The following is a 17,239-nucleotide window of genomic DNA, read 5'->3' as shown; positions in this document are numbered from 1 at the left end:
CTTCAATCCCAATTTTTTGCTAGATCTATCGATTTTAAGCATTTAAAGTGTAGCGAAATCTTAATCCCAAAAAATAAGTCGTGCATTGTTTATTATGTATTTCTCCATGTTTTCGGGATCTTCCTATTCCTTTGGACAATACAAGTATTTGATGCCGAAGACAAGCAAACTATGTGATAAAAATTTAAAAAAACTTTCAGCATGAGGTCAGATTTCTAATTTCCGAAATGCGTCCAGCCCAATGAAGTATTTGTCTTTGTTTTTGTATTTGTGTTTTAAACTAAAGCGGAAATATTTGAGCACGTTTGAGTTGGTGGGCTCGTCCCCAGCCTTAGACTCGGCCTCGACTGCAGCTGCTGCCGATGGCGGTTTTCTTTATTAAAAATTTGCATAAATGTTAAAGTTTGACAATTTGCGAGCGGACGCTGGTGGCATTCCAAATATTGGTTGGCCGCATAAAGTCTTAAAGTAGCCTACGAAAAGAAATTATTTATTCAAATAGACCATTTATTTAAAGACGTTGTTTCTGACTTTCTTCTTCACCTTCCTATATCTTTGCAGGGATTGTCGTGTGGTGCGTGATCCGCAAACCTTGAAATCGAAGGGCTATGGCTTTGTGTCCTTCATCAAGAAGTCGGTAAGTAAAATTTATGCATTCTTAAGCACACATATAAATGCACATACTTGTATAATGTATATCTGTATTTCATTTTGCAATGTTCTGTTCTCTTCTCGTCTGTTCTCTTCATTATCGTTCACAGGAAGCTGAAAGTGCCATTACGGCCATGAACGGCCAGTGGCTCGGCTCGCGTTCCATTCGCACGAATTGGGCCACACGGAAACCGCCGGCGAGTAAAGGTAAGGAAATCATGACTGTCACCTGGCCAGGGTTGCCTTCCGGCCTGCGTTCGAGTCGAACCCGAGTCGCGTGGAGATGGGCTGACGACCTGCCGTTGGCTTTTGTCCTTACTCCTGCGCCTCCACTTCCTACTCTGTTCTATATAATGATATGTTGTTGTTGTGGTTGTTGTTGCCTTTGCTGTTGTCGGCGACGCGTCGTTCTTATTACAGGAAATTATGGCAATGAATGTCGAAGCAACAACAATGTCGGCGTCTGAGCGCATCATCGCAAAAATTTTCCACCAGATTATGTTTTCTTAATATTTTGTAGCTTTTTTTGTGTGTTTCCAAAAGCAAACAACCGCATGTGCTTAATTTCCGTAATGGTTTGTGCCAAATTTAACTTCTTCGGCAGCTTTAAACTTTTTCAATTAGCATAAATTCCATTTCCCATTTCACGGCACCAGCCACCGAACATAGAAATAGAAATAGATATAGACAGTCGGTCGGTCCCACAATAATATTCAATTAGGCGGCACAAAGGCAAATCAATTTTCATTTGAGCTTATTACACGCCCAAATTTATGATTTGTGCAATACTGAGGGGTGGTAAGAGGAGGGGGCGGCCATTATTTCACCCTTTTGCGCAAATGTCACAATTTACCGCAAAACTAACTGTAACTATAAAAGGCTGCCCCCAAAAATAATCATCGGGGGTTGTAGGGAGGAGGGCGTTTGAGTCGCCGTTTGTCTTTCATAAATCAGAGCCAACGCATATTTGCATGTTTTAACATAATTTTTATTTGTTATTATATTACACGCACACACACAGACACACGCACACACGAATGTGTAGTAGAAATCAGATAAATAAATTTTACCAACACGAAACTATTATCATAAAAGGCAAAAGAAAAGTTGGCTGCGGAGCGAGGTGTGGGTAGCATAAGCAGAAATTTTCATGGTTATAGAACAAACATTTGGCATTCCTACGTCCAACACACACACACACATACAGAGGCATACAGGCATCACCATCAAGGAGTCAAGGTACAATGTATCGTGTTTGGGCCTGAAATGTTGAAGGGTTCGCCCCGAAAGTAACAGTAAGGGTAGGTAAAAAGACAAATGCTTGGTCCGTGTGGTGAGGGGGGAGGTGGGTTGGAACTTGGAGTAAACTATGATATTTTGTTTTTGCATTTATATTGTTGTCATAAAAAACGCCTATGAAAGCTTAAGCGGATTTTTATTGGTCTCATTGTTTATTTGCTTGTGTCACGGCTTGTCTAACTTCGAGTCTATGTGCGTCTGTGTTTGTGTGTGTGTGTGTGCGTGGAAATCCCTGTGTGTATTTGTTTGTGTGTGAATGTGTAATAACACAAGTTATTATTAGCAATTTGGCAGCGAAATAATTTGGAGGCTTTTATGACACAACGGCAAAACAAAAAAAATCTGCGCTTACATGCATTTTTCGCTGACTCAGCAGCCAAATCGAAGATGTCCTTACGTTACACGCACACACACATACATGTTCTTTTACTATATACAGTGAAATCTCTGATAGTCAATATTTAGATTGATTTCAAATAAAACCCAATATACTACAAGCTAAAATATTAATACAAATCTTTGTTGTGCTTCAGTTGTAAGTCACAGTAGTTTTGTGAATTCATTCCGTTTAAATTTCCGATTACAAATTAATCAAGACATTAAGACAAAGGCATTTAGATCGGCAACCATATCCTACGAACGTCTTCTGTTATGGCAATCATTTATATTCTTTAAAATCTTAAGCTAAAGACTATAAATTTATTTAGGTTTCTTAAAATATGGTTTCCGGCACAAAACGCCTTGTTGCGACACTCTTTTTAAAATCTATATAATTTATTAGAAAAAGAAAAACCGAAATATACAAATTTTCGGTTATTCATATCAAGTAAAAAGTTAAAGATCTTTTCAATCTCTGCATCAAAAATTAAATGAAATTTTAATTAAATAAGAATTTACACAAAATTAATTCAGTCTACTATCAACTATTTGTGCTAATACTACATCTATAATAACTATTTATTTACGTATAATTCTATTGCAAAATTTAAATGTAGGTAGAAAGAATGAATGTCAAGTCTGAATAGGCTTATATATATGTTACTTTTATTAGTAATAGTGGAATGAAGATCACTTATACATTTCTCACCAAAATCTAAAACCGCAGGTCGAATAAATGTCCTAAAATCCAAGCTGGTCAGCTTTAGCCAGGTTCACTGTACTCGTATAAGTATGTACGTATGCTTAATGGGTTTTGTCAAAGAGTTTACGAAATGTTTTACGGCAGGCCTTGTGCTGCATAGTTTTGGGCGTATTTACGATTTTACTTTCCAGCGCACACATTCAACTCATTTCGCATTACTTGATGTTTTACGCTGCCACTTTGGTTGATTTTTCTGTTCTATTTTTCTTTATTTTTATATTTGCTTTTCTTTTTTTCTTAGCCTAGCCCTGTTGGTTAGCTCTGCCTCAACGTTTTTTATGTTTTAAGCAGGCTGCACATTTTACGACTGGAGCAATCAGTCGAGCGCCAAGCCGCACGTTTAGTGCGCCACTCAAATGTGTCGTGTGTTCGCTCTCTAAATGGGTGTGTGTGTGTGAGTGAGCGTGTGTGCGTTGCTGCTTTTTGTGTTGTGCCAAGATTTACGAGCCGGCGCAATTGCGCATTTTACAGTTGTGACAATTTCCCATTTCCGCCCGCTTTGTAATTTCGTGCGTGGTCCAAAAGTTTGGGTTTATAACAAACGCATTTGTCGCTCTTTATTGTTTTGAGCTGCTGTTTGCAAAGTTTCGTGCAAAACTTTTTTCCCCTTTTTCTACGAAAATGTCACAAAGCCAACTACGGTTGAATGTCGGAATGTTTGAGTGTCGGATGGGATGGGTTGGGATGGGGTGGTGTGGAGAGAGGGAGCACAGGTTGCTCGCTCTATTTTAGTGTCAGCGCATGCCATAAATCGAGGCACATGCTAACAAGCTCATTATGGTAATAACTTAATTAACTTGAAACAATATGCACACCGCTCCAGCAATGACAAATTTCTTTGCCAAAACTATTTGACTTTTGACTGAGTGCAGCGTTTCGAGCAACGAGTAGCGAGCAAATGGCAGCCCCATCTACCTAGCTAGGTAGGCAGCAGGAACTTTGAGCAAATTGTTTACCTCAGGTATGTGGAGGAATGGTAGCTGGTTGGCCCGGGGGCTAGATTGAGGCACAGTTTTGGGTGCAGCAGGCTTGTGGGCGTCGTTTCGTAACGAGTAACAATTGTTAAGGTTGTCGTCGGCTCGACGGAATAAATCAACATTTTATGCACAGTTGCGCACAATTACGAACTACCTGGAATGTTTTTAAGAAAACTCGTAGATGAAACTTTTGTGTCACATGAAGAATATAAAATGAAGAAAAGTAATAAGCTAATGTACCCGATGTTGTTTGCATCTTGATATCAGTGTTATATCTTTGACCAGTAGTTATAATAAAATAAAAAATTATTTTCCATTAATTCTAAGCTGTACATTTCTTCAGAGATGCAATTTATTTTTTTGTAGCTGTTCTGTTTTCATTGAACTACATTTTATTTAAAAAACATCATAATATAATAATTGGGCCAATCAAAAAATGGATGAAAAAATGGTTAAAGGTACAATAATTTTCTGAAAGAGCTATTGGAAATACTTGCTGATAGATATATAAGAATTATAAACGCGAGTATCGTACAGACAGGTGGAAAGTGGTGTCCAATTTGTTTCCATTTCAGTCAAATACTTGCGGATTTTGCGATATTTTATAATACTATTGACAGTCCTTTTTTACTTCCTAGCTAATGTGGGAAGTTTCAACTTTGTCTCAACGAGCTGGACATTTGTTTTGAACGTTGGGACTTTTCTTGAACGTACTAGAATTATAAAACAAACGGGTTTGCAACTATGTATATTTATTTATAAAAATTTCGAGCATTTCAAGAGAACTGATTAGTGTGTATGGATTGCTGAACAGAACGGGCAGTGGAAGACTAAAATTTTTAAACAGGGGTGCACCCCAAATAAACGTGCACGGCCGAACATTTCATGCATATTAATTACTTTAGAATTTGCTGAAGTGTATGAAATGTTGTTGTTGTTGTTGCTGTTTTTTGAGTCGGTCCATGTAAGAGTTTTAATAATTTATGTTAATGTGTTTGTGATTATTTTATGATTTAGTTTTACATTCCCTTAATTGCTCATTAAAAATGTAAGCCAAAAAAGGTCCTTGTTGTGGATGGTGGCCAAAAGCGCTGACATGCACCCATATGCTGTTCCCGCTCCTTAAGCAGCTATTTAACTATATAGTATAATAGCAGCCATATGTATATGTATGTATACGAATCGGACACGAATACATGTGTTAGACACTCATTATTTATTTAGATGCTTGTCATTTCAAGGATAGAATGAAATAGATCGAGATAGAGAGCGAGAACGAGTGAGAGAGAAGTGCATTAGTCGTAGTTTGTCGCAGACAAAAATGTGCGATAATTATGTCCACTTGGACACACATGCCGAGAGCCGAGGAAATAGAGGGCAGGTCAACCATCTGGGTGCTTTAATTTGCCACAGACATGAAAGGAAACGAACTCAGGCTGAACTGAACTGAAATGTAGGCAGCGCCTTTGGCCAGCTGAGCCAGCAAGACCCACCTGACGATTGCGATTGCGATTCCGACTGCAACGCGCCCCAAGGCTAAGCACGTACAAAAATATGTGAGGTCCCTTTGCGACTCTGCGGCGTTCTTTTTCGAATTTAATTACACGTATTTAAAAGCGTAAAGAAGAACTAATGCGAAAAAAAGGAATTAAAAAACGAAAACTAGCAGAAGAGAGGAGAAAACGCAGGTACAAAGCAGAGTGCAAATTAGTGAAATGTGGCGCTCAAAAGTATGCAACACTACTTGTCTGCTCGCTTGTGCCCGCGCGCGTGTGTGTGTGTATGTGTGTGCATGCAGTGCATAACACAAAGAATATATATTTGTGGCAAAAGCTTTCAAAAATATTTGCCAGCTTGTTAGTTTTTGGTGCGCCCCACCCGAGTTCTTTAGCTACTGATTGTCCTACATGCAAGAACATGTGTGTGTGTGTGTGTGTGTGTGTGTGTGTGTGTGTGTGTGTGTGTGTGTGTGTGTGTTTGGGGTTCTGCCATTGTATAGCGGTCCTGTTGCATGTCATTGAGTCATATTTTTACGTTTTGTTTTGCATGCTCTGTGCATGCCGCTGAGCTGTAATAGCAGGCCGTGTACCACAGAAATTAAGTGAAACGCGAACGAACGAGCAAAAGATATTCACGGGTATTTCATGGGGCCGTAGCTCTCTCAATGCCTCTTTAATGGTGTAGCACCAGATAGGGGTGCTTTGGCTCGCAACTCCAGCTGGGCTGTTTTGATTCCAACTGTACACTATGCTGTTTGTTTTGGAATGCTCTGCAAGTGAAATGGGCTCCAATTAAGGTTGTTTTGATAGACATATAGCTGTATATAGTTCATTAAAATAAAGCCATATAAATAGAGAGTGCGTTTTTAAACTTGTTTCCTTTCATAATGTGCCAAAACCTGACTTGGAAACAGAAATACGAATAAATAAACAAATAGTGCGGTCGATAATGTAAACTATTATATTAAAAATTAAACATTTAGTTTAATATATATATATTTATATTTAATAATATTACGTTATAATTCAAACTTAGAAGATAAGAGAGCCTAAGAAAAACTGCACAATAAGGTCTATTAATGCCTCCCATACTTTGGGGGAAGTTATCTGCCATTTAGCCAGCTGTGTTCCAATTCACAGCCATATGTGGTCAAAGACATTATAGAGACATTATATATAATCATTATTATTGTGGTCAGAGGCATTATAGAGATATTATATATGTATAATCATTATTATTGCAATCAATTATTTATTATTTGCCAGTTTTTTTTTGGCAAATCGTTTTTTTAAATAAAACTGAGAGAGCAGTCCAATAGATTTCCTACATTATAGATAATACGTAAATCAAAACATGGGCATTCATGACAATGTGTATTTTTTTATTGATTTATTTGAAAAGAATGGGAAACTTTGATGATTGCTTAAGTAGCAACAAATAGTGTTCTAGGCAATAATTTTATAATACGGATGCATGTGTTAATGATGGATTTTTAAATATAAATCATTGCCTATATAACATTTGTAATTTCTTTTTATTATTATTTTTTGTATTATTTATTACATTTCCTAATCAATTTTGTTCGCTGATTCTTTCACTTTTGTATCATTTTCTATATAATGGCTTTTGTAATCAAAATGCAACTCAATTAGTTCGCTTTTTAGTGCAGTATAAGCAATTGGAATTCATTTATTTCTGTAAAGCCAACATCTAACAAATATATTTTACTATGTAGTTTCGTGGAATAGTTCACCAGCATGTCGCCTATTTGAGTGCATTTCAAAGTTAGTTTATGTAAATTACACAAGGGGCTATAAATAAATTATGAACTGTCATTAGCATGCAGGAACATGACCGAGTAGGGTGCCAAGCACTTTGGCGCAGTTACGGCTGGCCAGATAGAACAAAATAATGCTAACAAACTTTGCCGTAGTCTCAAAATGCATTGCTATAATGCTGAAATTGTTTAAAACTAAACAAAGACATAAACACGCAAAGTTGACATTATTTTAAAAAAGTGCAAATTTTGTTTTAACCTCAAAGGAAGTAATTAGTGTAAATTTTGCATACAAATACGTGCATACATACGATATAAACAAGCCAACGACAAATACACTAGCAGCTGTAGGAACGGTAATGCTGTTGACTACAAAAGGCCGAAAAATAACAGCAGCAACAACAACAACTACAACTACAACAAATATATTCACAAAATATAATAAAAAATGCAATAACAGCCGCAACAATTTTAAAAATGCAGCACCAGCGACAGCAACAGCAACAGAGGCAACGGTAAATGGTGTCATATCGCGACCGCACAGTCGTGCCCTCACCTACATTCATACATACACACACACACACACACACACCTTTAATGCACACCCATGCGAGTACGGACTAAGTGCATGCGGTTGTTTTAATTACCAAAAACGGCAACGTTGCCACCAACATTGTTAATGTTGCTGTTGTTGTTTTTGTTGGCGCTGCTGCCGTTGTTGCGGGTAAAAACCGTTAATTAATTTGCATATTAATCATGCAGTTGTAAAAAGTGTGCACAAACATTCATATATGGCCCATAAACTGCGCCCATAAATTATTTGTAAGCCAAGCGAGCGTTCTCCCCTCCTCAAATCAAAATAACAGCCCCTTAACTCATCATCCTCTCGCTCTCTCTCTATCTCTCTCTCTCTCTCACACTTTGTTCTCTCTCCTCCTTGCAGAAAACATCAAGCCATTGACCTTCGATGAAGTCTACAATCAGAGCAGTCCCTCCAATTGCACCGTTTATGTGGGCGGTGTAAACAGCGCCCTCACCGCGCTCAGCGAGGAGGTCCTGCAGAAGACATTTGCCCCCTATGGTGCGATACAGGAGATACGCGTCTTCAAGGACAAGGGCTACGCCTTTGTGCGGTACGTATTAGACTGAAAATTCCCTCCTTATTTATAGGAATTTATGACATTTAAGACAATCAAAGTTCTTGTTGCAAAAATAATTTTTTGATGCAGCTTAGAAACGTTGTCTTTCAAAATCGTTCTATATGTATATATATTTATTTTTAAACATTAATATTTGATTTGATAAAGTTCTTTTAATAATGAGCTTACTTTTAATGCAGGCCAATATAATCGGGGTATAGGATTTCAATTCAATTGTATCTGGAAAAAAACAAACAAACAAACAAATATAATTCTAGACTGATGAAGTAGCTGGAAATTGACTTGAACATTAATGTTTTTGTTTTCTCAAATATCTTCAGAAGGACCCCCCATATTCAGTTGAAAATTTAAAATTTTATAATTTCATGAAAGCAATATTGTAAGTCATATTTGCTTAGGGACTATTATTTTTGGCTTCGTCTAAGCATAGTAAGAATGTCTTATATTCCGTAATCAAGCTCCTTTTAACCCGATGTGCTGACAACAGGCAGCACCTTGTACTATTCTACTTATATCTGATTTGGGAATAGCCATATGGTTTGCTTGGAACCAGGGGTCCCGCCGAGCTTCAATTTGACCAACCATTCATACAATACATACATATATAGTAGTATATTTATTATAATCGCTTTACTGGGCATGCATTACTTTGTCTCTTTCGCCTTGGTTTCTTTCCACAGCTTCTCCACCAAGGAGGCCGCCACACATGCCATTGTTGGCGTGCACAACACCGAAATCAATGCACAGCCCGTGAAATGCTCCTGGGGAAAGGAGAGCGGCGATCCGAACAATGCTCAGACCATTGCCAGTCAGGCCTTGAACAGCGCCGCAGCGGCCGCAGCCGGCTTCCCCTATGGCGTGGGCGCTGCTGCCGCTGCGGCAGCTGCATATGGCCAACAGTTGGCTGCCACCGGCTGCTGGTACTCCCCCACACCCACATACCCCGCATCGTCGGCCACAGCCGCCGCAGTCACACCCGCGGCCGCCAGCGCCGCTGCCGTGCAGAATCAGTTCCTGCAGGGCATCCAGGGCTATCATTTTGGCCAGTACGGCGGCTACCAGCAGGGCTATATGGGGTAAGTTCTGATACATATACGAGTACGAGTACGGGTACGAGGATATATCCTCCAAACAATTCGACATCGATTCAATTTCAATCGATGGCGTTGCTGAAAAATTCATAATTATTTCATTAGCTGATTTGCGTGCGAGTCGACTGTTTGCGAACGGGCGCATCGAGTGGCATTTGCTGCACTAAAATGTGCGGCTAAGCGGCCGCGTTTCCCGACCTGTTCAACAAACATACGAGCAGATATAAATATATTAATGTGTGTGTGTGTGTGTGTCGCATTTCGAAATGATTGAACCGCCACCGGGGATCGGCAGGGACAACATGACGGATGAGTGAATTCATTTGCTAATTGCAAAACTTTTTCATTTGTGTGGCGGGCGAGCACACACACACACACACACCAGGGGTGGAAAGCAAACATGCATTTTCAACAGAATTTCATTTCCAAGTGATAAGTATACATATCGCAGTTGAGGCAAACGATAAAAAGTATTTATGAGTGATGTTTATATTGAAAAGAAGACTCAATCAGTGGGAGCTTAAGTAAATGCAGAAAACTGAAAATAGTTGAAAAGAGACTTTATGATATTTTTTCAAATGCTACATCATTATAGAGCCAACTAATTTATAGAACTAAAAAAAAGGTAATTATATATTGCTGAGATTCGATGCACATTTGAACTATTTTCGAACTATATATTGAATCAGTTTTAAATATGCTTTTCCAAAGCTCAATTATTTTATGCAATTTGACGCTCAGCCGTCTTTGCACAATTAACGAATTTTCTTAAAACTAATTGCTTTGGTTAGCTTCAGACCAAAGTTTCTTAAGCTTGGATTTTTGATTTCTAACAAGAAATATACTTAATATAAGAGGAAAAGTAGTTAAACAGCGAGAATCAACTTAAAATGTTCTTGAGATATGTATGCAAAGACGGCAAAATTTAAATATATATATATTTTGTAATGGCTAGTGCAGAAGTAATCGTTATAAAATTTGCAAAGGCTTCTAAAGTTATCCATAATTTATTGTTGCGTTTGGCTTCTAAACAAAAAAATGATTTATTTAAAGTCATTTCGAAAGTCTGAAAAGCTCTTAGGTCTGACTTAATCGTTTTTAGAGTAGTTCGAGGTTGCCTATTGTGCCACTCTGTTAATGCTCACTAGTTACCAGCCCTGGGATACACACACATACCCTTACAGATACACACACACGCCTTGTCTGTACAGTTGTGACTGTGGCCGGTGGGGCGTACGTGGCGCATGAAATATATTTCCGCGTGTCGTGCTGTCAACATAACGTGCTATTTGCGTCGCGTAAATTTTGTTTTCCGCTTATGCCGGCAACATTTGCAGCAGCAACCAGCAGCAGCCAGCAACATCAGCAACAGAGGGAACAACAAGAACAACAACAACAACTGCGACGACAATGGTAAAGGCAACAACATTGCCGGCTACTGCAGGGCGTTGTAAATGTGGCAGCCGTTAGCTTTTTGTGGGCACATCGGCGCAGCGTCTGTTGTCCGTGATAATTGTGCGCACACCACGCTCCAGGGACTTTCACACAAACAGGCGCAGACTTGCATGCACACACACATACACACACATGCACACAGACACACACGCATTTGGGCGAAATGTGTTTCTCATTTTGGCAATTCTTTGCTCATGCAATCAACTCTTGCGCTGGCTTCCTTTCTAACTAACCCGTCTAACGCTCATTACAGCATGGGCGTGCAAATACCAGCAACCTGGCAGGGTGTCACCCAGGCCCAGATATCGCCCGCACAGCAATTGGCAACGGGTGTTGCCGGCACCGCCATCCCCCAGGCCGCCGGAGTGGTTGCCTACCCCATACAGCAGTTTCAAGTGAGCCCACAGGTATGTACCACCCCCTTCCAATTTCCAGTTCTTCAACCAATACCATAAGCAACACACACACACAAACACACACTCACATCTACACACCACATGAGAAAAAAAAATGGAGAAAACATTGAAACATTTTTCCTATGTTTGATGTTCGGTAGTTCTGAATGCAATTCTGTTAATTGTATTGACGATGATTTTGTATTCCTTCCATTTTCATTTGCTCGTTCGTTGGTTCGTTGAATCTTTCCTTTTTTTCGACATTGTTTGCTCATACACTCTGTTTGCCTGTTTGTTGTTCCTCTCATTGTTAGTTGGTATCGTTTTTGGTTTGCATATTTTTGGCTAAAACCGAAAATATTTTATTGCATTTCATAATACCTACAAAAAACACAAAACATGCATGTTTGAAAATGTTCCATGCATGTTCCATGAGCATTGCGGTTCTCACATACTATTTTCAAATGTGTATATTTGTTCATATGTATTAACTTCGTTTGAGAATTTGTTAATTGGAGTTTCCCTGCTTCGTGTTGTGCATGCAGCGTTCTCAAAATAGTTCAAATATTGCTCAAAACATCACACAGAGCCAATTTTTATTTTCGGATTGAAATATTCGAGTACATATGTGCATATGTGGGCTGTATTTACACAAACCAGAAAAACGTTTGATTTGTTCGAGTTGTTGATGGAATTTCATTAAACATAGACGAAAAAGTGAGAAAAAATGCATTTGTAGTTTTAAATCTAGGTTCTGTGACTTATAAATAATAATAAAATAAAAATGTTAAGCCACACAGATATTTTTATATTTGTATTTCCATTCAGCTCTAGAAGATATATTTTCACAGTAAGCTTAGATTTGAAACTTGAAAATAAATACCGTTGAATTGACGTGAAAGCTTGTTAACGTTAATTTAATTTAAGAAATTAAAAACACAATTTCAGATGATTCTTCTCGTTTTTAAATAACTTAAGAAAAGTATAAAACAAATTAATGCACACACGACTTAAATTGGCTTAAATTGATTTTGAAGAAAGGATTAAAGATTAATGTATTCACAAACAAACAAACAAATAGAGTTTTTCTTTATCTTGAAACGGCAATGGTTTTATTTATTATAACACATTTTGGGATTCCCCAGTGAAAGTTCGGTTGAAATAAATTTCCCGTAGTTCCCGATAACTACATCTTTTTTAAATGAGTGTAATTGGAAAAAACGCTTCAATCAACCACTATCAAAAACCAAAAGAAATTTCGAGCCAGATTCAAATTCAAACAAATTGCTCTCTCTCTAATTGGAGACTTTCATGCTTTATCATGCATGTTTTTAATCGTGAATCGCACAATCCAAATACTTTATATATTTTACAGCATGCATGCGATAGCTTTAGCCTGAATGCTTTAATCGTTGCTTTTGATTTCTGCGTAATACACACATTGCATACAAAAAGCCAAACAATTAACTATAAGCTCGCACAGAATGTTTGTCAAACAACAGTACCCTAACAACAACAACAACAACACACAATCCACTTTTTTGCATATAAAATACTGTAAATTGTTTTTTCAAAAAATGCTGCATAAACTTTTTCTGCATTATAAATAATTTTTTTCCGACTACTACTTTTTTCCAATTTTTACTAACACCCATATTATTTTTTAAGGTTTATCCTTTACTTTTGCAGGCACAGTAAAACAAACACAATTTGCAATTGCTATGCAAAAACAAAACCAAATTTTTACAGTACAGCAGAATATCTGAACAGAAACAAGTAAACAAACTGAGCTGTAAATAAATGAAGCGCAGAACAAGCCCAAAGAACAAAACAGAACAGAAAACAATTGCAGACGAAAAATAATAAAAAAAAAACAAAAAAAAAACAACCGACGGAAAGTTGGCGTTTGACGAGTAGCAGCACCACAAAAAAAACCAAAAACGTAAAAAAAAATAAATATATATGTTGTACACGCATATATATGCATGTATATATATACATATATGTATATGTATATATATATATATTTGTATATATATATGCTTATTATATATAGAGGGCATAAACAATTGTAAACGGCCGTTGAATTAGCGTTAAACAAAAACCAGATGCGAATATTATACAAATATGCAACAAAATACAACTACATACCTACATATTTGTAACCCTAGCTGCATATAAAAGCTTACAATACCACAGCCACACAACCACACAACCACACAGCCCACATCCCCCAGATACATACATACATATATCATGCATATATAGGCATATAAATTTACACTTTATATAAATGTTTTAAGCATAGCGCATGCCGCCACAAATAAAAATAATAATAATAATAATTAATTGAGAAAGGAAGCAAGAAAAATAAAAACACACTTCGTATACATACATATGCATACATAAATTAAAAGAACAAATACAAGTTGGTGGCAGGAAAACATAAATAACATAAGTATATGTTGTGTTCCGTGTATGTATTGTGCAAGGCAGGCCGAAACACACAAAACAAACACACACACACGCACACCCAGCGGAAAACATGGCGAGGAGTGTGCGGCATTAAATTAAAATAAATATAATTAAAAATGAGTTAAAATTAATTACGCGCATACACACACACACACACACACACACAAACACGTTCACACAAAGACATAAATGTATATGCGCAGAACAAATTTATGATTGTCTGCGTGCGTGTGTGTGTTTGTGTTCTTACATATATACATACTTGTATGTATGTATGTGTGCCATTAGCCCGATATAAGTAACCACGACGACTATTGAATAGATGGAGCCGAATTTTCTGTCAGCATTTTTTTAACTAGCTACTGTATTGGATCTGTGGTAGGGATGTCCTTCGATGTCTGTTGAAAAATCCCTTTGTTTCTGATTTTTATTTAATACTACATATAGAGCAGTGCGCTTCAATTTCGAGCCTTGTTTCTGATTTTAATTATTCTGAAAGCACCTTGATTAATTCTCCGTGCATCGAAAGCTGAGAAAGTTTGTTTCATTGTTTTTATTGGTCGAATTCTTATGAGCAGTGTTGCCTAATTTTTTGCGCGGGTTATATAGTTGTTTAGACGACACTTTTCTATAACAAAAAAAAAATAAAATAAAATAATGCCTAAACTAACTAAAACAGATTATATATATATATATACATATATATAGCACTAGTGCCTATTATAATAGATGAAAAAGAAAAAAGAAAACAAAACATAATGGAGGTAAAAGTAAATCTCTTAAAACTTTAACAAACACACAGCTACGCACTGTCTTAGCCTCGAATTAGCTGCAAACATGCACATACACACTTGCAGTCATACCTTCTATACATTGCACACACACACCTATACACATACATACTTAGTAACAACTGCCATGCCAAGCCAAGCCTAACAATTGGTAAAACAAATCAACATGTCCTGCTATCATTTTCCTATTGTATGCAACAGAAAGTTACAAAAATAAAAGAAAACGAAACATAAAACGATAAAATGAAAATTGAATTAGCCTATTAGCAACTTTAATTTGTGATTACTCGATAATTGAAGAGACATGTTCCTAAAGCGTCTACACTCAGTCACCAATACACACAAACACACACAGCAACTAACATAGCTCCTAGCTACACACATAAGCACGCACTCGCAGTTATAAAGTACTTGATAACGAAACGCAAGCCGTAATTGCAACAATAAAAACCTATACTATAAGTCCTATAGTGCCCAGTCCAGTCCAGCCCATGTCCAGTTCCAGTTACAGTTTAAGTTCGAGCCGTAAGTTTCAGAGCCAACACAGATCACACACAGATTTCTAGGCCCCAGCCTTATTATCAGTTCAAACTTTTCTAGCAGGCTTTGATAATTTAATTATACTCAATTTTTAAACATACTCGTATGTACATCGATATTAGTTCATTTAATTGCTCATTGCCGGTTTAATTTGATTTCCTATTACTCATTAACATGTACAAAAAGCAATAGTCATGCCACACACTCACAAATCTGTCACAAAGTACAGCTGTACATATACAAATATATATGTCTTTACCTTGATTTCTATTTATACAAAAACAACAATCTTTTCTACATACATACATACGTATAAACATATATAGTATATGCATATGTGTCTTATATATGAACAAAATATTCGTTATTTTATTTCAGTTGCCAGAAGATGAATGGTTAGCTGCAAATTTATTGTGTTAGTTCTCGTTGCTTAGGCCAAACACAAATTATATAGCAAACTTTACAGAAAATAAATAGATCAAGCAGTATATATACATAAACTCGTGCGTATATATACATATATACATATGTAAACACTAGCAACATCCCAAACAGAAGACAGAAACAAGAAGGAGCCGCCCACACACATACACACACAAACACATACACAAGAAATATTTTAAAACAATCAAAGTATGCCATCGAATGATATTAATTGATATTAGCTAAAGGAAAATAGCCATAAATAAATAAATACTAAAATAAATATGAAATAAGAGTGCAAAATAAATGTTGAAAGGTCGCAAGAAGCCAGCAGCCGCAGTTCAATGTGAGAAAACTCATTTATCGTGTTTCAATGTGTAGGTCATCAGCATAAATACTCATAATACAACAGACTTAGCCACAAAATATCATCAAATGCAAAACGAACAAACACCCACACACGTACATATTGGACGCGAAGGAGACGCACACATAGACATGTTAGAAAACATTAATCAATTAATTTGTAAATGGCAGACATAATTTTTAATGTGAAGAATAAACGCTTACATACATACATATATACTAAACGTACCGACATTCGTTTTAATAATATAATAAAATAATAATTAGTGCAATGCAGTAAGGCACGCATACGCGCGCAATCCTGAATGGGCTAAGGCATGGAATGGAAAGTGTTGCCTACTTATTGGCGCATCTTAAAAATGCCGTAAACGGTGTAGCTGGAGAACTCTCTTAGAAACAACTAGGCAGAGATATTGAAACCCTTCCGATAGTTGAACTTGGCTATTCGTGCCGGAATATAAATCTCATATTTTTCGTTATTCATTTTTCTCTCTAGAAAACCTAACGCCTAATTGGAAATATTTTAATTTTGGGGAAAGGCATCAAACATTAATAAGCCATTAAATATATATGCTCTGAGTAGACTTTATACTTAGCATGAGTTGCTGTCATTTAGTTCAACCATAATTGGTAAGCACACAAGGTGCAAATATAACTTCATTATTCATGTACTCCGGCTCCATTCCCCACTAGGCACCGACCACCCCTGAGTCTTCCGATACTCTGCGGAAAACCACAGACGACTCTCAATGAACTTTTCTGTAGGCAGTATCAGAGCCATGTTTACAGGCTGCTTCTCAGATTGGTGCTACATAGAGCAAGCAGTTGTGTGCGTGTGTGTTGCAAACAGATTTCAGAAACCACAGCAATATGTTTTTAATAACATCAGTACAGATGTGAAATATTTACATACTCTTACTTTTCACATAGACATAAGACAAAAGATAATACTGAATAACATGAAGTATATGATAAACCAACTTGCAAATAGAAATGCTTGTGTAATAATGAAATACATACGCTACTATACGTGTATCTAAAATGAATGTGCAACACATACGAGTGCGTATGTGATTTCCAATCGACATATAGTACGAAAGCAACACAACTCTATGGCACATTGTGTAATGTGCTTATGGATGTATGTGTTGATAATAAATTACAAATAAATGTTCATAAAAGGAATCCAATTATAAAA

The 17,239-nt window shown here is 37.0% G+C and overlaps 1 protein-coding gene across 3 annotated transcripts in view; it reads left to right on the top strand.

Moving 5' to 3' along the window:
* Nucleotides 1-15,672, top strand: part of LOC115621121 (nucleolysin TIA-1) — a 54,361-nt gene extending 38,689 nt beyond the window's left edge. Inside the window, exons 3-8 of one of the 3 annotated variants that reach the window (XM_030514665.1) lie at nucleotides 562-637; nucleotides 762-858; nucleotides 8,289-8,478; nucleotides 9,186-9,581; nucleotides 11,305-11,458; nucleotides 15,631-15,672. In XM_030514665.1, the coding sequence (XP_030370525.1) occupies nucleotides 562-637; nucleotides 762-858; nucleotides 8,289-8,478; nucleotides 9,186-9,581; nucleotides 11,305-11,458; nucleotides 15,631-15,672 (955 nt within the window). Of the gene's footprint in view, nucleotides 1-561; nucleotides 638-761; nucleotides 859-8,288; nucleotides 8,479-9,185; nucleotides 9,582-11,304; nucleotides 11,459-13,114; nucleotides 13,268-15,630 lie in introns of those variants that run through there. The other 2 variants (XM_030514666.1, XM_030514664.1) reach the window with 2 other exon arrangements.
* Nucleotides 15,673-17,239: the final 1,567 nt, after the last annotated feature.

The sequence above is a fragment of the Scaptodrosophila lebanonensis genome, unplaced genomic scaffold, assembly GCF_003285725.1.
Source record: "Scaptodrosophila lebanonensis strain 11010-0011.00,11010-0021.00 unplaced genomic scaffold, SlebRS2 tig00000024-arrow-pilon, whole genome shotgun sequence".
Lineage (NCBI taxonomy): Eukaryota > Metazoa > Arthropoda > Insecta > Diptera > Drosophilidae > Scaptodrosophila > Scaptodrosophila lebanonensis.
This window is presented reverse-complemented; position numbering and strand designations above follow the sequence as displayed.